The sequence below is a fragment of the Sarcophilus harrisii genome, chromosome 5 (assembly GCF_902635505.1).
Source record: "Sarcophilus harrisii chromosome 5, mSarHar1.11, whole genome shotgun sequence".
Classification (NCBI taxonomy): domain Eukaryota; kingdom Metazoa; phylum Chordata; class Mammalia; order Dasyuromorphia; family Dasyuridae; genus Sarcophilus; species Sarcophilus harrisii.
The window spans coordinates 139,184,690-139,212,014 of record NC_045430.1 but is presented as its reverse complement, the minus strand read 5'-3'; the positions used below and the strand labels follow the sequence as shown (position 1 = coordinate 139,212,014).

General features: G+C 34.3%; 1 protein-coding gene across 6 annotated transcripts in view; it reads right to left on the bottom strand.

Moving 5' to 3' along the window:
- PCLO (piccolo presynaptic cytomatrix protein) overlaps positions 1–27,325 on the bottom strand; it is a 513,527-nt gene that overhangs the window by 260,118 nt on the left and 226,084 nt on the right. For all 6 annotated transcript variants that reach the window (XM_031938652.1, XM_031938653.1, XM_031938655.1 and 3 more), the window contains exons 5-6: positions 14,917–20,038; positions 12,526–14,540 (exon numbers count right to left, since the gene is read on the bottom strand). In XM_031938652.1, the coding sequence (XP_031794512.1) occupies positions 12,526–14,540; positions 14,917–20,038 (7,137 nt within the window). The remainder of the gene's footprint in view (positions 1–12,525; positions 14,541–14,916; positions 20,039–27,325) is intronic.

Sequence of the window (27,325 nt, the reverse complement as noted above, 5' to 3'; positions counted from 1 at the left end):
AAAGCCATTTTCAGTCATATGAAAAAATACTCTAAATCAATATTGATTAGAGAAATGCTAATTAAGACAACTCTGAGATACCATTACACATCTCTTAGATTGGCTAAGATGACAGGAAAAGATAATGATAAAAATCGGAGGGGATCTGGGAAAACTGGGTTCCTAATACATTGTTAGTGAAGTTGTGAACTGATCTGGAGAACAATTTGGAACTATGTCCAAAGGATTATCAAACTGTGCATACCCTTTGATTCAGCAATACCTCTACTGGGTCTGTAACCCAAAGAGATCATAAAAAGGAGAAAGGACCTACAGTTGCAAAAATGTTTTTATCAGCCCTTTTTGTAGTGGGAAGGAACTGGAAACTGAGTGGATGTCCATCAGGGAATGGCTGAGTAAGTTATGGTCTATGAATGAATGGAATGTCATTATTCTAAAAGAAACGATCAGTGGGATGATTTCAGAAAGGCCTGGAAAGACTTACGTGAATTGAGGCTAAGTGAAGTGAGTAGAATCAAGAGTACATTATACATAGAAACAAGATAATATGGTAATCAATTCTGGTGGATGTGGCTCTTTCTTTGTGAGGTGATGCAGACCAAATCCAATGAACTTGTGATGGAGATAATTATCTGCATCTAGAGAGTACTGTGGGGACTGAGTGTGAATCACAACATAGTATTTTCCCCTTTTTTGTTTTTGTTAATTTGCTTTTTGTTTTCTTTCTCATTCTTTTTTGATCTGATTTTTCTTGTGCAGAACGATAAATATAGAAATATATAGAGAAGAACTACACATGTTTAATATATTTTGGATTACTTGCTGTCTAAGGGATGGGGAAAGGGAGGAAAAATTTTGGAACACAAGGTTTTGCAAGAGTGAATGTTGAAAATTATCTTTGCATGTATTTTGAAAATAAAACTATTATTAAAAATATTGTTAAAGTAAATTACAATAAACAAACAAACTGTCAGGCTTGTATTCAACATCTAGTGTTGAGGACATGTCCAATTCTTTGTTCAGCAATAAGAGGAGGTCTTTCTAAAGTACTAATTTAATACCCACTCCTACCCAGCTAAGCTGTGAAGTTTTCTGATGGTCAGTGATGTGATCTGAGCTCCATCTAAGTATTGAAACAGAATTCCTGATCGACTAAGAGAACACTGAATTGTGGCACTGCATGAGGGGTAAAAAGGATTTAGGATAGTTTATTAGACACACTTCAAGAAAAGACCATAAGTAACCAAAGATGAAATGTTTAATTGGCTAACAAGAGCCCTAGAAGCTTCAGACATATGGGGAAGTAGGCCCTCATAATGCCCCTTAACATCTAGCACTTGCAGTCCCAGAGAGAGAACTCCCTTTGGTGAGATTGCTCCCTATCTTCTAGTATGAACAAAGATCTGATCTTCCAGCAAAAAAAGTCACTTGGGGTGTAACCTTATAGGTATAACTTCTCTGGTTTCTGATGGATGCTTTTTTTTTTTTTTTTTTTTTAATAAAGAGCTACTTTTCATGGTCTTTTTTGTAATCAGTATTTCATTCACCCTCTACAATTGTATCTCTAGTCTACAGATAATTGAAGGGGGAAAGATAATTTTAGCCTGGTACCTATCTAGGAGACTAGAAGAGAGACCACTTAAATTAAGAGACAGTGGATTTTGCCTTCTGTCCCTTTCCTCAATTTCCAATCCCATTATTATGCTGTTAAAAGAATGGAAATGGGATGTTAGCATGATCCCACTCTGCAAGAGTGGGCCAGGTCTCAAATCATATTTAGTCATGCATAAACATCCATCTCTCTGTGTCTGTCTCTTTGTGTGTGTGTGTGTGTGTGTCTGTGTGTGTCTGTGTGTGTGTGTGTATCTGTCTGCCTGTCTGTCTGTCTCCATCTCTTTCGGTGTCTCTCTCTGTCTCTGTGTCTCTGTCTTTCTCTGCTTCTGTCTTTCTGTCTCTCTCTCTCTCTCCACTCATATACTTTAGATTCATAATGAGACTTATTTCAAGAGTAGGAACAAATTTGGATTCCATAGGTCATCAGTCTTATTTTCTTCATCTGTAAATAAGGATAAAAATATTGAGTTATTTAAATTTATTTTTATCAAGCTAAAGAAATAAATCAATGAGGCATTCTAATGCCTAATATTTTAATGGAATAGTAAAATATCGATTGATTAATGGCAGGTGGCACTGAGCACTAGTATTTGTCCCAGAGACAAGATTGAAATTCACATGTCATAAGTCAATAAAGCTATTTCAAACCTGTGATCACATACAAGGAACCCCCCCTCCAAAAAAAACCCAACAAATTAAAAAATCATTCAAAAACCAGATATCACTGAATTAATAGTAACATTAAGGAGGCAATCTCATGCTCACAAAAAGAAATCTTATGGGGCTTTTGTTTAGTACAAATTATAAAGGCACAACTATAGAGATACTGATGAAACTTCCTAATTTCTATGAGAGCAAGCAAGTGTTTTTTTTTTTTTTTTCTTTTAGGAAAATCAAGTTCTGTTCTTTAGATTACATTGTTCTTTACCAGTAAACTATTAGTGTCTCAATGTCAGCTCCCAAACCATAAGTGAAACATCAGTGTGGAAAAGTGGTTTATTTTCATTGTATTTATTAGCACTGATTGACTATTCAATAATTGCTTGAAATTGAAGAAAGCATATGTGTATGCATACATATACATCTAATGTCCCCAAACACTATTTTTAGCCTAGTAGAAGATGGAATGGCATTTCCATCTTTTATGGAAAAAAAATAACATATTAAATAGCCTGAGGAGGATTAAAATGCTCACTTCGCTATTAGTTAAGGCATAATATGTATTTCCCAAACCAAATCTTTGGAAATGAGACTGCTAATTGCATAAATACAGAGGCAAAAAAAACTATCACTAGGGTGTCTAATTTTGTTTAATTTTTTTATACCACATACCTAAAAATACTGCAAAAGTACTCCAAGAACCTTTCTTATCAATGACAAAGGTCTTAATTACAAAAGACTTTACTACAATATGGTAGTAGACAGAGAATCATCTCTAAGGGGGAAAAAATTGCAATTGTCACTCTACTTAAATAGGAACATACATATAAGAGTAAATTTAATACATACTTTAAAAAAGACTCAATTATATTTAAAATAAGATGCCATTTTCATATGTGGTCCTCTTTTCTTATGAGAGAAGGATCATCTTTATAATTTGCATGTTCATATTTGTTAATAACTATTAAGTTCATAATAAATCAATTTTAAATGAACAAAAAGAGTGATTCTGAGTATCATAGTAATCCAAAATAATCAGTAGAAAGGAATAGTTCAAGTTCCCCAAGGCTTGGTGGTTGGCTCTTTCCTGTTCAAGCATTTAATTGATAATTGATGAGCTGTGGAAAAATATTGGGAAGGAGAAGTGGCAAATATTCTTTTTCCCAGGTAAATAGGTAGGGAATAAGGTGATTATATAGATTAGATAGAAGTATAGCTGAAGTATTTCAATTATATATACTTCTCAAATTTCATATTGCTATTAGGTTTTCATACTAGTACTTTCCCAGGTGGCCCAATGATTCTAGGTTCCTAAGTCCTGGAAAAAGATAAGTGACACAAGTGAAAAATTATTATTAGTATGAGGATGGATGGACAGGTGAGGCTGTGAGATCAGAAATCCATAGTATACATTAACAGCACAGATTCTGACAACACCAAATTAATGTGTGCTGTTATCCTGAAGTATGTATTGTATCCTTAATCATATAGGAAAAAAAAGTCCCATTGGAGAATATTGTAGAAGGTAATTTTATTAATTTCAGGTATATCATAATTTTAATATGCTATCCTTATGGCAGTCCCTCATATACTAATGAAGACCAGTATTATATACTGCACATACTTCCTCTCTGTTTCTAGACTAAGCACACATAGTTTTCTCAAGTATTTTTCAAATGAAAATGCTTGAATAGTACTTTAGAGTTTAAAATGTAACCATTAGATGGAATGACAAATTAGCCAGATAGGGCTCAATATAGCGATAATGTTACTAGTGTTTAGAACTGTTCCCAAAAGGAACAGGTTGGCACTCATTCACTTAATGAAAAGCAATATTCCAAGGCATTATCCAAGGCATTTTATGCAGTGCTGTTTGGGGATACATGTGTGAAGACTACACAGTCCCAACTTCAAGAAGCTTATATTCCAATAACAAAATAAGATACTTACACAAATTAAATAATAAAAAATATGCTATTCTTAGGAGAGATAAAAGAAAGTAGTTTTAGGTCTTAATAGGGGTGAAAGAAAAATAGGGGTAAATGGTTAAGATATTTAGAGAAGTTATCATTTTACTTGGACTTTGAAGACCAGAAAGGGTTTTAACAGGCAGAAATAGACATAAGAGTATTTGATATGCTAGAAACAATAAGAATAAAAGCTCAGAGGAGAAAAGGCACTGGGATCAAGGTTTTAATGGTGAAGAGTATATTTTAATCAGAATTTAGTGTATGTTTAGGGAAGTAGTGGGATGTAATGCTGAAAATTAGGCTGAAATCAAAGCATGTATAATTAGGAAAGTCTGATTAAATAAGTACTCATGACCTCCCTACCTCTAAACCATCTTGTATATATTTTCTATGTATTCTATGTCTCTCCAATTTCCTTATTAGACTGTAGGCTCTTTGTGTGTAATACTTAACTTTTGTCTCTGTTATTATCATATCTTTACATAGCACTTTGATTGCCAGATTGTTTAAGGTTCAGTTTGGTAGGTCAGCTAAGCTAGATGATTATCAAGACTGTTAATAGAGGGGATTGCTATATTAAATAAGAGTAGGGGCTAAATAGTCTGAGCTTCAAAATGCCTTCTATTTTCATGATTTTCTGAAATGGACTGTTAGCTTCTGAAATGTCATTGAGCTACATTCACTGGGGTCAGTGCTAAGAAAGGGTGATTTTTTTTTCCCTATCTGTGATTTACTGGGGTTGTAAGCTCTCTAACATAGCAATTATTATGGGTCACAGAGCTAGGAAGAGTTAAATGTCTGAAGCCAGATTTGAATTTAGGACCTCCTGACTTCAGGGCTGGTGTTCTATCCATTGAGCCACCTAGCTGTCCCACAAGTATCATTCTCAACTATACTTTCACAATGAAAATATTGTATTAGATGCTGAGTATTGAAACAATTTATAGTCACATGAAAAAATAAATCATTATTGATTAGAGAAATGCAAATTAAAACAAATTTGAGATATAATTTTACAACTACCAGACTACCTAAAATGATAGAAGGGTAAAGTGACAAATGTTGGAGGGAGTATCATTGCTGGTGGAATTTTTGAACTTATCCAACCATTTTGGAGAACAACCTGGAATTAGGCCCAGAGTTATTAAATTGTTTATATCTTTTGTCCCAGGTATATCATTACTTGATCTATTTTTTTAATTTTACAGTATTATATTTTTATTATAGCTTTTTATTTACAAAACATATATATGAGTAATTTTTCAACATTGACCCTTGCAAACCCTTCTGTTTCAACTTTTCCCCTCCTTCCCCCTACCCCCTCCCCTAGATGGCAGGTAGTCCAATACATGTTAAATGTGTTAAAGTATATGTTACATATAATATATGTATACATATTTATAGTTATCTCGCTGCACAAGAAAAATTGGATCTACAAAGAAGGTAAAAAAAAAAAACCCGAGAAAGAAAACAAAAATGCAAGCAAACAATAACAGAAAGAGTGGAAATGCTATGTTGTGTTCCACACTCATTTCCCATACTTCTTTCTTTGGGTATAGCTGATTCTCTTCATTACTGAACAATTGGAACTGGTTTGAATCATCATATTGTTGAAGAGAGCCACGTCCGCACTAGATCTATTTCCAAAAATTATTAGGGAGAAAGGAAAAGAAACAACACGCTCTAAAATATTAAAAGCAGCTTTCTTTGTGGTAATGAAAACTGGAAATTACAGGGATGCCCTTCAATTGTGGGATGGCAGAAAGACTTGCATAAAATAATAAAGAGTGAAATGAGTAGAATCAAAAGAACATCCTATGCAGTAACAGCAATATTATTTTAAGAACATTAAGCAAATAAGTTATTTTGACTATTATAAATACCTAAATTAACCATAAAGGACACATGAAGAAAGAAGCTATCTGTATCCATAAAACAACCGATAAATTTAAAGTTAACAGCAAAAATCTATACAGTAGATTTGCAGTTTTATGTGCAAATATATTTTTATAAATTGTACTATGCAATTGAAATGCTTGTTTTATTTCATAAATTAAAAATAAGATAACATTTTTGTTTGTTTTTTGTTTCTTTGCTGAGTCCTTTGGGGTTAAGTGACTTCCCAGGGTTACACAATTAGAAAGTGTAGTGTCTGACGCCAGATTTTAACTCAGGTCCTCCTAACTTCAGGACTGGTGCTCTATCTATTGTGCCACCTACCTGCCCCAAGATAATATTTTTAAGTATTAAGTTTGACTAGGTTGCTTTGTGAGAGACAAACAATTCAGGACTGTTTAATATTTCATTATTAATATATTATATGGCTAGTAAAAGTTCCTTGTTTTTCTTAGAATCCCAGCATTGGAATAGACTTTAGAGAAATAGACAATAGACCAAAATATTATTTCTTTTTTTTGCATCCCTCCAGACAAGTGCTCATCTAACCTCTGTCAGAAGAACTCTAATAACTGGGATTTCACTACCATTTAAATTAACAATGGTAAGGGAAAACTAGTGTTGAACAAATATTATTACTCTCATATATATAAATGCTTGCTGAGTAGTATTGAATGGTATAGACATTAACACATTTTAGAAAAAAAAAAAGTTTAGAAAATGGTAGTCTGTAGTCATATGAGGGAGGAATTTTAATAGAGATGAATTCTTGTCCCCAATTTGCCTAATTGTGACAATGAATGGAAGCTGTTAACCTTTGCCCCCAAGAGGACATTGAATATCGAGAAAGAACTACTCTCATGAGTGTAGTATATTAGGTGCATATTCTTGACTGTACAGATGTGTGTTAAAGTAGAAAATGTAGACTCAATGCTATTGAGCTAGTTTATCCCAAATCTACTCAGCTGATGAGGTCGGGAATAGAAGTAAGACTTGTGTTCTTGAAAAGAGGGAAGATTTCCCATAAGGGATAAGGTAAGACAATTATTTTCTTCTGACCACTCTTGGAAGCTGAGAAAAAGTGAGCTGGAAGATAGAATTATCTGGAATTATTCAACACATAAGCAGGAAAATAATTCGGAAGCCAGAGAGTTTTTGATACCTCCTCATCACCCACTTTAGCCATAAATTTCCTGTCTTTCTCTCATAGTTGATTATTAATTCATCTCACGTTAAGTCCAGAATTTAATAGTTTCCCCCTTCCCATAGGATAATAAAACGACTTCAAGGCCTAAAATAAATAAATTTCTAATGGTGAAATTTTAGGTATTATGGCAACATAGTAATGACAAATATTTGGAAGTACAAGAACCACACCAATGTCATTCTTACTGATGATATGATGATTTACTATCCCAAAGGTCATAGCCAAATAATTTGTGTCTTCTTTTCTTCTGTCACACAATAAGCACTTAATAAATGCTTGTTGGCTGTTGACTGATTATAGGAATGTTTTGATTTCTTATTCTTAATGGTCTAGGCCAAACAACTAAATTCGGCAGTGAAATAGGTTTTATATAAGTACAAACAAAAAATCATATCCATTTCCCCAATCAAAATACATATAATTAGATCCTTATTCTAAAGACCACAGTGTTTTCTTAAGACTTGCACACTCTGCCTTAGGATATAGTTAAGTAGAAAAGGAATAAGAAAACTTGGTGACTTTCAGAAACAGGATTCAGAAGACAGAAATTTCTTAGAATTATATATTTCAAGAAAATGACAGCCTGACTACTTGGACTTCATAAAACAAAAGATTTAGTATTTGAAATAAATTTGGATTATTATTAATTATAAGGCACTTCTACTCTTAGTCTTAATGTCTTCATTTGTAAAACCAATGATTTCTAAGATCACTTTCTAGTGCTAATATTCTTTGAATTCACTGACCAGAGTTAGGTCTAAACAAACAAAAACAGAATGGAAATGAAATACTTCTATTGATCTGGTGTTTCTGAAACCCTTAAAGATCTAATATTTATCAACTATAGCATGATTCACCAATCCAGCTGACCACAGAACTCTTTTATCTCCAACCAAAATTATTTATAAAAAAAAAGCTAAACCCTCGCATGTATGTCAGTATAAGTATCACCATTTTTTGATAGTGCTACTATATTCTGCCCTTTCTCTTTAGCAATATCAAATAGACATTTCCAAATCATGCAATCAAGTCACTAATTTACTTTATAAAAGTTTAAATCAATCAGATATATTTATTCTGTTCCTGCAATTCATGGAAAATTTCTTTCATTATTTTTTTCCTATATTTTCTATACTTTCCATCATTTCCTAAAACGATCACTTGTTAGTATATGAAACATTTACTGTTTACTTGCTCTTCCTCCCTGAATAAAATTTCTACATAACATGTGAGAACAATTTAAACTACATTAGAGTGAATTTAAAGTAATTTTATCAATTGAAAATCCTAAGTGGTCATCAACGCTTCTAGATTTCACTTTCTTTACCCCTACTAGTCAGTCATTTGCTCATAAACCACCCTTCTGAAGTGACCAAAAATATAAACACAATAAAAAGAAAAACAAAGGAATTATATTGTGACAGTTATGACTGAAAGATCAACTAAAGGATAATATGATTAGATCCTATAATTCTGTTTTACTTCCAATTAAAAATATACTAGTTCTTTAAAGTAATTATTAGATAAAAATCTTATTATTTGAGGAGTAGCTATATACATTTTCTGGCTGTAGATTTTTGTGGTTTCTATTTAATCACCTTACTATCAATATTCTTACTATAATCAAGATTTAGATTTGTGTTTCTAGCAATGTGTGCAGAGCCTGTGTAATATGCATGCCCAAATAATAACCCTGAATACTCTAAATAACATGGTTTAGGAAAGATCTAGGCTCTAGACCTTCAAAGGTCCAATCTTTGCAATAACATTGGCAAGTTGTCATTTTCAGTGCCCAGACAGAGGAGAAAGTAAATTAATATCCAGCCAAGAAACCTCATCAAACTAGGAGAAAAAATGACAGAGATAATGATCTAAGGATCAAAAACTAAGAGGAAACTGACAACCAAGAATTTTCACATAAGTAATATACTCTCAATGAATTATGCTTTACCAGACTACTCAGTCTTGTTTCATAGAACTATGAATCACTTTTTTTATTTATTTTTCCTCTAATAAATACTTTCCAATTAGTATTTGCAATATCTTAATTTAATTATGTTTAGGAGGTATATTATTTTGTTTAATTTGAGTAATTAAAGAAACACATTATTTTTAAAAATTAAAAAAGTATAGATTTTTTCACTACATTTGAATAGATGCATACAAACATACATAACACATGTATGCCTCTCTATATATTTAAACATTTCCATAGATTATTTTATATATATATTTTCACACCGTGACATATATAAAAGTATTTATTTTATTTGAATAGTATCTTTGAGACTCTGTCAATTTATCCCCTTTGTAAAAACCTTTTTGGTCTAGACAAAAGAAAAAAATATTCTCTCATATCTTGAAGTTCAAATCCATCTAGGTTTTTTCAGGTTGAGGGACTCATTTAAACAAGCATTTTTCAAATATTTTAAGTTTCAGGACCACTTGCTCATCTTAATAATTATTAAGAACCTATAAAATAATTTTTGGCTATAAGGGATTCTATAAATGTTTACCATATTAGAAATTAAAGCTTCTTAGTTTATTATGAAAATAGTTTTGGATTTGTGGACATCCTGAAAGTGCCTCAGAGACACTCAGCTAACCTAGGTTACCTTGTTCCCATTATTCTTCACCCTCTTTTCCCAGTATATGGAGAATTTTCTAGTAAGATTATGAAAAGGCACTGATAGCATTGGTGGCCTGTTAGGTTACTTTTAATGAGGAAATAAGCTTACAAAGTATATAGAGGAATAATAATGTAAAAGAAATAGTTTTTTGTACTTAAAAGATCAAATCTTTTTTTAAGTTTGATGTTTGTAGAAATCTTTTAATTACAATAAAAGTTTATAATACTACATTTTTCTGAATAAACATCCCACAATTTACTAAAAATGTATCTTATGTTACACAATGGATGGGTTCCTTCAAAAAGGAACATCTAGATTAGATTTTGGCAGATCAATGACATTTTAAATTAATGTAGAGGAAAAAATGCAATATTAAAGAATGTAATAGTTATTTATGATGTAAATATCAGCTTATCTGTTTTTGTGAGTTAAGATGTTCATATATAAAGTTAGACATGGGATAAACTTAGACATGGGATACATGAAATTATTTTTAAACATAACTTTTTGTGTTGTTACATTTACATTTTATATATGATATTAAGTATTTAAAAAATGATTATTTTCTCAGTCAAATCTGACTGGTGTCCTCTAAAGTTCTAGGAGAAAAATAATTTAAGTAAGCAATTCATAGGTCCTACAATTCAGGCATCATTTATTCTTCAAAAACAAATCACGTACCTTTTTGTTGCTTTTGTTTCAATTAGAATTCACATGAGAATTATTTCTTAGCACAAGCCATTTTATCAGTGAGGTATCGAAATTCTTTTTATACCATTTCTCCTAAGTGTAGCATCTAATTTTCATCATTCAGAACAATGACCACTTGAGATTTAAAATGAAAAAAAGTTAATTTAAGGATTTAGGCCCAATGTTGATACTCGTCACCTCCTTCTTTTTCTGTAGTTGGTCCCAGAAGACATAAACTAATGGGGAGGGTATGTATATGTGTGTGTGTGGGGAGGGGGGGAACTAGATCATTTATCTGCCAATTTTCTTTTTTGGAAGTTTTTTTAGTTTTTCCTAAAGACAGCTTAAAGTTGTAATATACAATTGACACTAACTAGTCTCCTTAGAAAATTGACATAGCTATGTGTTATTCTTGACTCTTCACTATATTTTACTCTCCATTTACAATCTGTTGCCAAGGCTTATTGATTTTGCCTTTGCAACATATCTCAAATATGTCCCCAACTTTCTTCTGATAATGCTAGCACTCTGGTATAGAGTGCACCTCAAGATGCAATAGCTTGCTGATTGGTCTGCCAAAAGTCTCTCTCTCCATTCCAAATCATCCTCCACTTAGGCATCTAAGTGACTTTTCTAAATTATAGGTCTAACCATATCATACAACCCTCTAAATAAATTCCAGCGACTCTCTATCACCTACAGTTTCAAATACAATATCTTTTGGCATTTAGATTTTTATAATATAGGTTCTTCTCTACAACTCCATCTTTCCATTTTTCTTATACCTTACACCCTTCCATACACTCTTTAATCCAGACACTAGCCTCCTTGCTGTTCTACAAACATTTCTTGATTCAGAGGATTGGCTCTTGGCTATTTCCTGTGCCTAGAATTTCAAAGGGCTGAAATTCTTGGTAGATGCACTGAGATCGGTTTGAGCACTTAAGGCTAATTACCAATTGGACAATACTCTATAAGCATGTGCTTGGAAAATGGCTCTTCCCACTATCCTGTGCTGGCTCGATAACTGATGTATACAGAGCATTGTAGGAGGGACTAGGGGGTGGAGTAAGATTAGTCAGGGTCACTTTGGCAGTAGATGAGGAAGAAAGAAGGTTGCGGAGATTCTGCTTCCATCCAATTCAATCCTACCTCTAAAGACCAAGAATAAAGACCGAGGACTTTTGCTTATCCTGACTCCGGCTGATTCTAAGGTATCCAGAGTGCTAATCTGGTCATCACATAGAATGTTCTTCCTTTTCATCTCTACCTCTTGGCTTCCTTAGATTTTTTTCAAGTTGCAACTAAATACTATGAGCTACATAAATAATTTCCCAATCCCTCTTAATTCTAGTGCCTTCTCTTTGCTAATTATTTTCAATTCATCCTGTATATAGCATTTTTTATTATTGTCTCTCCCATTAGATTGAGAGCCCCTTAAAGAAAGGGACTGTCTTCTTGTTTCCCTCTGAAGGCCTGGTATGTAAAAGGGGCTTAATAAATGGCGACTAGCAGTCTAGTGACTAGAATCATGGAAATTTGTTGAGCTTGTCGTATAGAAAAGTACATAAAATTCATGAAACAGTGCCTGTTATAACATTAACTCTTAAAACAGCAAACTAGTTTCTGATATAGCTTCCAAATATCACATTCACTAATCACAGTATTTAATGAGATGACATTATTTATTCATTGCTAAATTTTCCCAAAATTATACTGAAACAACTTTATGTGAGTACACTAAACCTATAGCTCATATAAAGTTGTTTCAATATGCATATACATGTATGTACACATCTGATATTAAATAATTAATAAAATTACCAGTTATATGAAAAAAATACAGAATGATTCTTACCAAGTAGCCTTCTGTGTACTGAAAATGCACTCTGGAACTCTCTTCTGCTGTTGGACTCAAAGGTTTTGGATCAGACATTGACCTCTGCATCATTTTCACAGACTTTGGACTTGCTGGTGGAACTTTTGCCATGTCTGGGTGCAATATTTTCTGAGGACTAATATCATCAGTAATGGGCTTTTCATAAGGTACAAAGGCTGATTCTAAGGCTTTGCCTGGTGAAATTGGAGAAATGGGTGAATAAAGGACTTTTGGAGATTTTGGTGGGGATGGTGCTAGCTGTAGGGTGGAATCTGCCCGAAGATGAGATGAATAACCTATTTCTAAAGGCGTTGGACGTTTCTTGTCTTTGGGTGAAGATGTGGCACTCAAAAACTGAGGACTCTGTGCATCTGGGTCTGTCTCTGTTTGACAACCTAAACTTCCACCTTTGTATGTTTTTTCAGGAGCTGAAATGTGCTTGATTATTTCAACTTTTGCATCTACTTGAGCACGTATGGAAGGCGTTCTTATGGTCCCAACTGGTTCAGTCTGCACTGATATTTCTGCCACTGTCTGAACTGCTATGCTAGATACCTTAGAAAGGGGTTTAGTTTTGTCAATTTCAGAGGTGCTATCACTATATTTCCCTGGACGTGATTTTCGCCGTGATCTACTGGGCACATCCCATTCATCTTGATCTTCATCATCAGTCTGAACACTCGTATCCACACTCTTTTTACTTCTTCTTCTCCTATTAGCATAACTTCTGTCGGCTCCATCTTCATCATCGGTTTGTACTCCACTGTCCACTATCTTTTTAAAACACCGGGGGTCCTCACCCACAGCTTCCTCAAGCTCATCATATTGGCCACGCATCTTGGCTCCAGAAGTCCTTTTTTTAAGTTGCTTTTCATCCTTCACAACAATATCAGTTAAGGGCATTTCAGAAACAGTACTCAGTATACCAGGTGGAGCGATATATTGAGTAACACCATCAGACTGAACTGTATACCAGCCTTGGCTCTGTGGGATTTCAATGGCCACTACAGCTGAAGCTGTGGTGGTGACATCTTCGGTGGGCCAAAACTGATTGCTCTCCACTGCTGGATACTGACCTTCCAGAATTGCTTGTTCCGTGGTTGTTTGTGGTGAAGCTGTTCCTGAAGGATCATAATTATACTGGTATATCTGGCGGATCTTTTGCTCTTCTAGCTGCTGGTGAAGTTGCTGTTGAAGTTGCTGGATTTGCTCAAGTTGTAGCTGTTGCTGTGCTAGTGTTTCTTGCCTCATCATAAACTGAGCTTGCCTCTCTTCTTCTTGCTGTAATAAGAGATGCTGCTTCATAGATTGCAACTCCTCTAGTTTCTTTTGAACCATAAACTTCTCCTGCTCTCGGAATCTTTGTATTTCCTGTCGTTCCCACTCTAACTCCTCAGCAAATCGCTGTTGCTTAATTTTCTCAAGCTCTAAGAGCTCTCTCTCCAAATCAAGTTGTTGCTGCTTATCTTCTTCAGTCCCAATGGCAAGAGCACTGTCATCTCCCAAGACTTCTGGAAACACCTCAGATGCTGTGGTCAAAGTGGGAATAACATCAATGGCCTCAGCAGGGAGACTCTCCACAGGAAGAGTTTGCAAGCTTGTTTCTATTTCTATTGCAGTCACAGAACTGTCCTTATCAGATGCTCCTGTAGTTAGGAAACCATACGATCTAGGTAGCGGCTGGCTCTGTTGCAAAGCAGACAAAGATGTTATTGCATCAGTTGTGTGAATGCCAGACAAATCCCTCACTGTAGTACTGAAAATTGAGCCAGGCTGAGTAGTGATAGCAAATGTAGAAGGGACTGGAGTTGCTACTGAAGAATAGACTACACCATTGGAGGATCTCAAAACAGTCCCCATGCCATATGGGGATCCTGGTGGAGGGGTCATTCTTGCCGTAGAATATTGTGGTGTACCAATCCCACTGCCTGAAATAACTTGCCGAGTCTCAGGGTAAGGACCTGTGGTCTTGCTTGAATAATCCATTACCTCACCTGAAATACAGGGTAGAGTTATAGTCCAGTTCCAAGAAAGAATTGTGCTTTATGTGCCTGAAAGCCCTCTTATCTTGATGAACATAATGGAGAGAACTGCATGCAAATCCACAGTTTAGCCTACTTATATGCGAAGAGAAAGCAACGTTGAACATGCAGGCACATGCAGGCAGTTTGGGCAAAACATAAGTAAAATGAGGAAATTAAAAAAAAAAAAAAACGCACGTGTACTCCACAATATGCTGCCATATCATTGAAAAGAAAGGAAAAAGAAAAACATAATGGGAAAAAAAAAGGATAAAAATTCATCCTGAAATGAGATGAGCGACCCCATAATGATATTTCAATGAAAGATCTGCTGCCATGTCATACTGACCTGTAGTTATTCTTCCAGAAGTTAGATCTACTGCTGTATCAACCCCTCCAGTATAATCAAAGGTATTCTTACTTTTATAAAGAAAAACTCCAGTATCAGCTAAGTTCGTGTCAGACATAGAAGGCTTCATGCCCCCAATACCCCTATAACCATATGGCCCTGATCGATCATACTGGTAGTGATCATCCCTGTAACCAAAACGATCTTCTGGAAGAGTAGTTGCAGGCTGTTGTGTTGTACAACTTCTTCCAAATGGTAACTTATAAACAACATCACAGCAAACTGCTCTTCTTCCTGCGGTCAAATCCACTGGTTTCTCATCATCTTCTATGACAGTCGTCACAACACCGGAAGTAGATTCATCCATGGTGACTACAGTACGGTGAGACTTTGTAGTACTGAGGTCCACTGCACCATCATCTTGGGGCCCCTGAGACGTGGAGAGATCAGCCCATCCATTGGTAACACTAGGTGGAGGTACAGTGATAGGTTTGGTGGCAGGCATTGTTACTACATGCCCAGAAGTACTTAGAGATAAATTTATTGGTGCTTCCTCCCTAAGTGTTGGGAAGACCTGGACACTCGTTTTTCTGTAGGTAGGCTCAGCATGTTTTGATGTTGTTAACTGAAGAGGTGTCATCATAGAATGATCTGTCCCAACCAGGCTTTCTGTGCTAGTGCTATAACTTAGGCTAGTTGTACATGTCACAACAGCCATAGTTTCTGTGACCAGGGAGAGGGGCGTGACTACTGTTGAAGTTGCACTGAGATTTATAATAGCAGGTTGGACAGTGCTGATTTGTCTGCCATATGACTCACTTGCTGTGGTCTGCCTTCTCACATCTCCTGGAGAAGCAGACAGGTCCATGCAGCTTCCAGTTATTTCACCATCAACCTTTGATACCATGCGTAGATCAATAACATCTCCAAAATGCTGAAACTTTCCATCTTCTTTATATCTTGGTTTCTCTAACGCTAAGGGTTCTTGAGCTACGGGTTCAGGAGGAATTGTTATAGAAACACTATTTGAATCAACACTAGGAATTGTGCTGTCTGCCAATGAAACTAAGGTTTTGCTCAGTTCACTTGAGAGAAATGGAGTTACTGAGCCTGGGGCTACATGGAATGAAGGCTGTGTCATGACTGGGGCAGCAGAGAAAGGCTGTAAAGCACCTGAGGTATACAGGCTCTGATCTGACATGCTTTGAATCTCTTCACCTGTCACAGGAAGAACTGTAGTAAATACAGGCTCCATTGAAACTAGTTCCTTAGAAGGTGATCCCAAAGGCCAACTGGTCACTGCCTGACTAGTTAAAGAATCTGTTGGAGTTCCTGGTTCAGATGGCAATGTTATAACAACATAAGTCTCCAATGATTTGGAAAATCTTGGGGAGGACTTGTTAGAATGTGGTGACAAGGGAGATGTAGGAGATGGCAGTTTATAATCTGCTGAAGTCACTAAATTCAATGTCATACTTGAAGTTAAGGATAAACCTGCTGGTTTGGGATGTGTATCCACTGGCAGAGGTGTAGTTATTGGAGGCTGAGGAATTGTTGGTTTAGGAGCAATTGGAGGCTTGGTTCCCTCAACAGGCCTGTGAGTAAATACAAGTCCTGATGGAATTGAAGAAGGCTTAGGTGGAACTGGAGGTGGTGCAGGGGTGTATACTTTTGTTACAGGTGTCAAATTATTTTTTGGACTAGCAGTAGCCTCTACAGTAGCAACAGTGTCAACTGAAGGTACAATAACAGCTGATGTCACTGGAGGAGCTTTTATTAACTTCTTTTTAGGATAAATAGCAGGTTTAGGTGGAGTTGGTGGGGGAAGTGGAGGAGGTGGAGGAGGAGGAGGAAGAGGAGCAGGGGGAGCAGGAGGAGCAGGAGGAGCTGGAGCAGGAGGAGCTGGAGCAGGAGGAGCAGGAGGAGCTGGAGCAGGAGGAACAAGTGGGGGTTGGGCAGATGAATCCAAAGAAGAACTTCTCCAAAGAAGAGGTGTTCTAGGTGTCACAGCAGGAATTGAAGTCATAGATGGCAATTGTGATATTGTATCGGTCACTTCTCTAGATATAGTAGAAACGGTTGACATTTGATCACTAACTGGAACTGCAATGATACTTGAAGGTGGTTGGACCGGCCCAGAATCTACAGAGCTAATTCTACGTAGTAAAGGTACAGGTGCCTTTCTTTTATCCTTGTAAGTTTCCAGCATGCCACCATTTCCATTTTTACTCTTAGTTTTTCTTACTGCATCTTCTTCTGATACAGATGAATCAACAGAAAAAGAATCAGAAACAGATGGCTTTGGTTTGAATTCTTCAGGTACCATGACAGACCTTGGAACATCAGGAAGAGAAATTACAACATGATCATCAATTGCTTTAGAAGAGGGTTGGGCAGTCTGATCTAAAGATATATCTGTTCTTGAATATACTTTTGTGTCTACTGGAAAGGGAGGTAATGGAATCTTTTCAGAATCCTGAAATTTAGCTAGTTGGTCCACAGTATCTGCAAAAACTGCAGTTGTGGTTTCTGGAGCAGTAATAGGTGAGGAGCTATCCGTTGTACAAACTGATGAAATGGATGATGTAAGAGAGGGCGTGTCAGACGGTAGCACAGATGTTGCACTTTCTGAGAGCTCAGAGTATGCTAAAATTGATGATTCATGGGCAATTATCTCTTGAATTTCTCTGGTATAATCAGTTATATATTCATCCTCTATTTCCTCTGGTGAAAAGTGCTGCGTTATTTTCACATCTGGGATAGAAAGTGTTGTACTACTAGTTGAGTCTGTAAGTGAGGCTCCTGAGAGAATACTAGATGTCAATGAGGTATCTGGCATTCTGTCAAAGTCTATTGCAGGCTCTGTTAGATCATGCTCAGTGGCTGATTGAGTTGGACTAGCTCCTGGGGTTAGCTGCATTTGTTGCCTCTTCATGAGTTCCTCATAGGCTGCATCTGCATCTAATAACTGCTTCTCTTCACTCGTTGATGTTACCATAGTACCTAGATCCACAATTTCATGACTTTCAGGGATGATATATGAGCTTGATACAATATCTTCTTGAGGCACCATAGAATGTAAGCTCTCTAGCTCATAAAATTCTTTCTGCAGATCTGAGATTTTCTTCATAGGATCTTCATAGATCTCCTCTGGAATTCTCATTTTTCTCTCTCTCCCTCCTGGATGAATAAATTCACTATCCTCCTCTTGTCTTGTTAATAGACTGCTATCAACAGCACCATTGTATGTATCTTCAACCAAAGATTCATAAATATAATCCTCTATTAGCATTCCACCATACAAAGGCTCCTTCTCAAATACTTCATCTTTCTCTGTTGGTGTTGGAAACACTTTTGATTTGTGGGATTTATGCATCATTTCTTCATACATTTCTTCAGCACTTTTTAATACCTTTTGACCACTATCTTTTTGAATTGTAATAGATTGCTCATCTGTTGGAGAATATAAAGACACAGCTGTGGGCAGTTTATAAACTTTTTGTACTTCTATTATTTTTTCTGGGCTAATTTCAAACCCTTCTGGATCTGACTCTATGCTTGGAGAATATTCAGAGCAAGAGGAACGATGCAACTCTTCCATCTCTGCAGCCTGACGTAATTCTTCTGTGGGAGATGCATCTTCGATTGGAGAGAGATTGCTGGGTGGTGTCTTTGGTCTTTCTCTTCTTCTTTGAGCCCGAAGTTCATCTTTGTCTTTTTTTGATTTTTTACTGGAACTCTTTCTTTGCTGCTGTTCGATTTCACGTTGTTTTTCTTGCTCCTTTAATAATTCTTCTTCTTCCCTCATTTCCTCTTCTTCTGAAGAATCTTCAATAGTGGGAAGAAGAGGACCATGTGATCGGTGTCTAGATTTTCGCTGCTTACTCTCTCCCTTTTTGTGACTTGGACTGCTGTCACTATCCTCGTCAAGAGATGACACTGATGTAGGAGATGTACCAGGTGTGAAACTGGAGGCATGTAGACTAGAAGATCCTTCTCCTCGTGACCGATCCTCTGGTGAATCTGTAAGACTTTCCATCTCAAGTTCTGGTTCTTCATCAAAATATAAACTTGTTTTCTTTTGCACAGAGTCTTCAGAATATTTATCTGTCACTGTGCTGTTTAGTTCAATGGTTTTGAATCTTCTAAGACCTCCTCCACCAGTAACAGTGAGTTCTTCGCTTTCCTGACTTTTGGTTTCTCTATATTTTAATTCTGGGCTCTCATCGAATGTCTCATCATCTTCATCATGCCAAGAATGACGTCTCCCTGCATCATCATCAAAGCTTGTACTACTTTTTCTGGTGAGTCTCCTGTGTTTCCCAACTATTCCTTTCCCCTTTCCTTTTGTTTCTTCCTTCTTCTGGCTCTCACTAACACTGATTTCTTTGAGTTGTTTCCTGATGAAATCATCATCATCTGAACCAGAGGCATCTTCATCGGCACTCATCTCTATGATCTGTTTTCTAATGAAATCTTCATCATCACCTGATCCTTGACTGTCTTCCTGCTTATATTCATCACTGCTTGATGAACCAACACTAGCTCTTCTTTTCCTTCGTGAGACAGGGGAGTTTTCACTTTCACTGCTATCTTCCAGTGAATCATAACGCTGCCTTCTAGCTGTCACATCGTCTACAAAGTCAGTTTTTTCTCTGACGGCCTTTATGGAAGGGATACTGTCTTTTTCAGCTTTTACAAGGACATCTTTCTTTTCTTCTTGAACTTCCTTGATATCCTCTTCTTCTGAACTATAAGATTCTAGTGTGACAGGAAAATCCTTAGTTTTCTGTTGATCTTTGGGCTGCTCAGGAAGCCCACCATACAATTCTTTTTTCTTTTCTGATTTTTCTTCAACAAGTGAATTTGCTTGAGCTTCCAAAATGGACAGAACAGTACTTTCTAACTTTGCTAGATCAGAAGGACTTGTAGGACTACTTTCTTGAGAATGAGAATCTTTTTTAATTTCTTGTGGCAAGTCCTTTTCATCACCAGGAATAAGACTTGGAATTTCACCAAGGGAACCTGATATTCCATCAGAAGAATATCCTGTGTCACTCAAACCTTGAGGGCTTTTCTGTTGCTGAGAACTTGATGTATCTGATTTGTCATCTTCCTTTTCCTAGGGACAAAAAAAAATATCAAAACTTAACATTATGTAATTATTATATTGATTATCTCTATGATCACCAAATAATTTATTTGAGAAATGTTTAGGAATCCTCATGAGAATTATATTTAAATTATCAATTGATGTGAAGAAAATATTGACTATGCAATTAGAAAACCATAAATTATTAGAAAACACATTTCAAAAATGCACTGATACAAAAAAGTTTTGTTTATAAAAAAACAAACAATCCTTTATATTTTTATTAATATTTAATGATAGTTTTTCCCACTGGATATTAATTTCAAATGAACAATAATTTACAAGTCAACTATATTTATGCTATTTTATTATATCTTTTATGTAAAATATAATTGTATTTCAATTTTATCTCAAATAATCATTTTATTCAAAGACTAAGCAGCAAAGATTTAGAGAGGGGATTTGGATTGCCAAAGTGTCCAACAGACAACAGAGATGAGAGCCAGGGTTTTGAATTTAATCCTCCCACTGTGGTGTGTGTGTGTGTGTGTGTGTGTGTGTGTGTATGTATTAGGACACTAGCTCTTTGCATATATTAGGCAGCATATTCAGAGTATTTATTTAAAATTATCTTGTAAAATATGAATGAATACATTCTCAACTACAATAGTTCCACAGTTCTGTAGCATGATAGATTCAGAAAACCAAAGTTTTGGTGTTGGCTCTGTAACTTATTAATTGATTAGGGGAGATGGGACTTATAGTGGGATAAAACCTCAATGTTTTAGTAACAAGACCTGGCAGAAAAAAAAAAAAAAAAACTTACTTAATCTTCGTTTGCAAAAAGAAAAAAACAAGTTGGCCAAAAGAGGAAACATGAATATTTGTAAGAACTTCTAATTCACAAACTGGTTAAATTATTTGATATCTAGGGTTCCCCAATTCTGAGTTTCTAGGATGCTTAGAGTAATCTTAGTCAATTCACTAAACTTCTTTGCCCTCCATGTATAAAATATCTATAGCTACTGTATTGCATGCCTCACAAGATATAATGAAAAGAAAATGAGAAAGATATGTACGATAAAATGCACTTAACATCTATAAAATCCTTTGATATAATGTAATTTTTACTGTGATTTATTGAAGCTAATAAAAGAAGAACTGTATGACTATATTCCCTGGTTTCAAATATTTCCTTCAACTTCTCAAAAAACAAAATTAACAACAAAGCAATTCAACAAAACCCCAAACAAAAAAAGCTAATTATTGGCTCATAAATTCAGTAATAATCACATTACTTTTCTGTAATGGAAATTAAAACACATTTCAAAAATGTTAATGATACTAAATTGTTTGATTATTAAAATAACTATATTTTTTGCTATTTACACTTTTTGATCATAGTTTTTCTCAGTGTAGATTTTTTTTAAAAAGTTAAAATGATGTCTAAATATTAGGTTATAAATCCTTCATTTTTGAGGGAAAAAATGCCATAAAATCTTCATGGAAAATCACTTTTGTATTTTTAGAGGATTAAAACTAATGTTCTAAAAGTTTATTAAGATAACATTTCTATATCCTATCTCCATATCCTATAACTATAGTTTTAGTAATATTATTTCATACTACTATTGGAAGACAACTTATACTTAATATCAAAGCTTATGTCAAATTTGTGAGCACTTGAGATTCAATGTGATAGTGAAATTTTTCTATTGATAAAATGTTGATAAAATGAGAAAAATACAAATAGCTCAAACTACCCCTTTGTTTTCTAAAGGGAAATATATTGGTTTTAAGATCTTCCTTTGACTTTTTCTGAATTCTCTTCAGGATAATATCTCTCTGTATTTAGAAGTCTTTTTCATCATTAGAAAAATAAAGCATGTGATAGGTGGTTGAAAGGCTTCTAGTATATGACTTTTTTTTAACCATCTACCTACTTCCATCTTAAGGGAAATATATTTGGAAATGATATAAGATCAGCAAATTCAAGGGGGAAAAAATCAGTTTGGTTATACTTGTAGAGAAAAATTTTAACTTTTTCCCATACATACTCCAGATATATTTGTATAGGATATCCTCTGCACCATCCTATTTATGAATTCTTTACCTTTCCATTCTGCCCCACCTTTCTTTTCAATACCACATCATTATACCATCAACACGAAAAAAAAAAAAAAAAAGAGAATCAAATTGTTTATCCCAAGGGATTGCCAAGAAAATATCTATTATCCCACGTTTGAAAATATTGATGTTCTAGTATAATTTGTAATTTATGTGAATATTATATATAATATATAAAATTCCAGTTTATGTATATTTTTTTTGTTATATATACGCACGCAGATATATGTGTGTGTGTATACGCACACACACATACACACACATAACTTATGTATGTATATATACACATAGAGGGAGATAAATAGATGATAGACAGACAAATATATAGATGGATTTATGATAGGGAATGGAACTGTGATTTCATTTGTATAGAAAATGCTATGATGAAGAAACTTTTATAATTGAAGCTTGGTAGTTTTTTTATGCAACCTAACATTTTAGGGAACCTCTAAAATCTTAAAAGGTTAAGTAATTTCTGGGGTCACAGAGTCAGATGTATCATATATGGGACCTGAACCAAGTGTTCTTGGCTCTTCAAGACCAGAATTTCATGTATTACAAAATACCTGCCAACATATATATGTATGCATGTGTAGATATTTGTCTATCTACCTATCACATTATGTTCAAGTACATACACGTACTTTTATGCACAAATATACATACATATACATATACATGTATACACATATGTATACATGCATGCAGACCTATATATAGATAAATGAACACATATTGATGTATAATACTAAATGTGGAAAATGTGTTTAAAACGAGATTATATAGTAGATCAGATACAGGATTGTGAATATGAGAAGGATCTATCCAGGTACCTCAGTACTATAGTAACTTCTTCAATCAACTCAAATAATATCCTATCTGTTACTTCCCGGATGAATCCCAGGAAGTTACTCATGGACAGAGAAATGAAAAGACTTGAATTATGTCATATGGTATCAGAGATCAGACTTGAATCTAGGTCTTCCTAAAGCCATGCTCAGCACTCTTTCCACTCTGCTATGCTGCTGCTAAGATATTAGTTTTTATAATATGAATTTGTGTTTTATTAATGACTTTACCCATCTAATGTGAAGATGACTTTTATAAAGGTGAGAGCTGGACACTGGCACATACTTAAACATAATTGAAAATTATTGGCTCCCTAATCATCTGTAAAATGAGTTGAAGAAAGAAATGACAAACTACCCTAGTATCTTTGCCAAGAAAATTCCAAATGGGGTTCCAAAAAGTTGGACATGACTGAAAAACAACCAAACTGAAAATCTTTGATATCACTGAAGCAAAAAGCTAATTTTCAAGCCCTTTTTCATTCTAAGAACTTCTATTAAGTAATATATAAGGTCAAACTTTTAAACATTTTAAAAGAAGGTAACATTTAATTAAATATTTATAGTTTGCTTATTAGCAGTGTTATGATACTTTACTCAAAACAAACTATTCTCTTTCAAGGATATTCTACTTGTGGTTAAATTACAAAATATTTTTATTCCCTTTACTTATGATAGGAAAATACAGATACATCAAACTCAGTGACAATTCATGAATTGAAACTTTAATACTCAAAAGACTTTTGTCCCATATTTTGGTGGGGAGAAAAATCACATTGACAAACTTTATAATTCCATATAATATTCTAGATCAGAGGGATACAAAAAAATATACCCCTGTGAGTGGCATATGGAAAACCCCAAATTACCATTATCTGAGTTCTATTTTATGTTTACTTATTTTCTTAAGCATTTCCTAATTACATCTTCTGTTATTATTGACCACCATGACTGTAGAAGCATATGATGAGATAACTGAAGGGAACACTTGGCATTTATGTCCTTGAAAAAGCATAGGTAATTAACTGGATAACACAAGGAAAGTAAAAGGAACACTGGCCTTGAAATCAGAGGATCTTGTTGCCACTCATACCCAAGATCATACCCAAGGACAACCTTTGGCAAGGTTCTTTAACTTTTTGGTCCTCAGTTTTGCTCACTTGTCAAAGGAGGGGTTTGGATGATAGACTGAGTTTTCTCCTGCCTTTAAATCCAGAATCCTATAACGTCCATAACATTGGCTAAATTGCATCTTAAACAATTTGTCCAAGCAAGGCAAAACATGAAGCAAAAAAGATATAAAATACAAATTTGTTGATTCCTAAATTATTTAGAGATAAAAGTAGCATAGATTTACCGGTTTAAAATTTTATGTGGCTTTATAAAAGGAGAGAAAAAAAGTAGCCCTTCTCCCAGACAATTCTGTAACCAACAGGAAGACCTAGAACTTCTTTTCAGTACACTTCAACAATCACATAATATAAATACCTACTACATGCCTGGGCATTAGGTAGTGCAGGGAATAGAGTACTGGGCTTGGAATCAGGGTGACTCATTTTCATGAGTTCAAATCAGGCTTTAGACACTTACTATCTGTGTGATCCTGGGCAAATCATTTAATCCTGTTTGCCTCAATTTATCTAAAACAGGTTAGAGAAGGAAATGGCGAATTACTCTAGAATCTTTGCCAAGGAAACACTAAAATGGGTCACGAAGAGTTGGACACAACTGAAATGATTTGACAACAACACTCCAGTAACAACAGCAACTATGTGCAAGAAACTTAAAGGCTGGAAAGAATACAAAGATATATAAAGCATGGCCCATTCCTTGAGGAATCTTACAATGCTTTGTGTATATGCTTCAATAACAAGAATGCAGAATAAAGTATTGTAAAAACATGAGAGGTTATAAACACTGTATAAATTCAAGGAAAAAAAAAACATCATTTCAAGGAATGATGATTTTAGGAAAAGAGCAATTTTTCAATGTATGATCAGAGGATATGTTCCTGAGTACTTTTGCTCCTAGCAAAAAGGTATAATTTTTTTCAGAAATCTTAAGATGGATGAAAACTTCTTTTGTAATCTATTTTCAATAATCTTTTGTATTTAATTATTTATGCAATTGTCCCTATTTAAATTAATAATCTGGAATTAGCTGTATGTCAGTATCATAGACTTTGAACATAATAGCACTTCAAATGAGATGTGAATCTTGCATACAAATAATTATTTGTATTTAGCATTTATGTGAAGATTTTATGATTTGTTACTCTTTATGGAGGTTGTAAGTAGGAAGAAGTGTGGTTAAAGCATTTAATGTTTTCTTGCTTGTAATATTATTGTACAGTCCTTTGAGAAATGCATTTTCACTCTAGTTTTGAAAGCATATTACCATTAAAATCTATTATACAAAAACTTGTATTTTTATAATACATTGCATTGTTCCCATGTTGAGAATTATGACCACTTGGGTCTTTCTGCTGTAGCATGATGAAACAATTACTCAGTCACCAGAGTCTAAGCTTCATTTTTACTCGCTATTCAGAAATAGAAAAAAAAAAGGTAATTAGATTATATTTTTATCTCAATTTTACACTGTCACATTCTACAAACCATATGCAGTTATACAATGGTTAAAAACTGCAGCAACAAAGTATTAAATAAAGTAAGGAAGGCTTTTTTCTACACTACTTATAGTCTCTGGTTAACAGAATAGGTTGTAAAAATTTATATTAGTAAGAATAATTATGTACATTTTTCTAATATTGTGGTTCTATTATTATTATTATTTCTATTATCACTTATTTGGAGGGTAAAAAAAATTCTAGGCCAAATATAAGGCTCTGCCAGCAAATGTTATCATTACATGTCACTTCATTTACCTTGATAAATTCAGATACAAAATAGTAGGTCAATTTTTTTTCTCCGTATTGCACCAATCTTGAATATGATTGAAGAATTCATTATTTTCCTTCATGCTTACCATGTCTCAAGAGTAATGAATAGTACTTACTTACAGGTACTCAGGGAGATAGCTATGATGAAAAAATTTAGTCTCCTTTAATTCTGAATCAGTAAATTTTACTATCTGATTAGTAAATGTCAGAAATTTAAACAAGTTCAAAGTTTTAATGATGCCATAAAAGTTAAAAGTAGACAATAAATGTGGTTTCTTAATGATACTGAATCAAACACACGCTAAAATTTCCTTCAAACCTATATTAAAAGAAAAGTTAGAATTCTAATTTATAGCTAGATTTTAATTTTTAAAATATTAAACAAATTTTAATACAACTAGTTATTTTTAACAAAAGGGAATTCTACAAAGTTTAATAATAACTTGCTAAATATAAATAATTAGTGAAACTAAGTATACCTCCTTTGACCCAGCAATACTACTACTGGGTCTGTTTTCAAAGATATTAAGGGAAAAGGAAAAAAAAAAAACTATATGTTCATACCAACTCTCCTTGCAGTGGCAAAGGACTATAAATTGAAGGAATGGTCAACAGTTAGGGAATAGCTTACCAAGTGTTGCTATATGTTTGTGATGCAATACTACTGTGGTATATGAAATGATGAGCTCAGTGATTTTAGAGAAAACCATGGAAAGGCTTGCATGAAATAATGAAGAGCAAAATGAGCAGAACCAAGAAAACATTGTATACAGTATCATTAATATTATTTTAAGAATGACTTTGAGTGAATAAGTTTCTTTATCTATTACAAATACCCAAATAAACTATAAAGGACATTTGAAAAAAGAAGCTATCTTTATCCAGAGAAAGAACTGATAAATATATAGAAGTTTACATACATATACACACATACAACTCATATCCCTTTTAGTTTCTGATGTAGCCATCTCTGTAGGGTGGGGAGTAAGGAGAGAGAAAGGCAGAAAAAAAGAAATTTATGCAATATTTTTGCTGTATATGTGAATGGAAAAGTAAGCTATACATAGTGGATTAGAAATTTCAAGTACAATTATCTTTTTTATTGTGCTATGTTATAGAAATGCTTGCTTTATTACATAAATTAAAAAGAAAAATAAACAAGCAAAGCAAATAAGGAATACAAAAAGGATATGCACATTGTCTTTATGTTAGAACTAACTATGGAAACAATACATAAATATAAATATTATAATAAGTGATAGGATGTGAGGAGCAGCACAATAAATATGTAAAATATTATTGGCTTAGAAAATTAGTTGGGCTCTGAAGAATGAATAGGATTTCAATAATTGCACTAAATATTGCAATATTGCAATAAATGCAATAATTGCATAATAAAGTTCATTTGAATGGCTTTTAAATTCTAGCTCTAAAGTTATC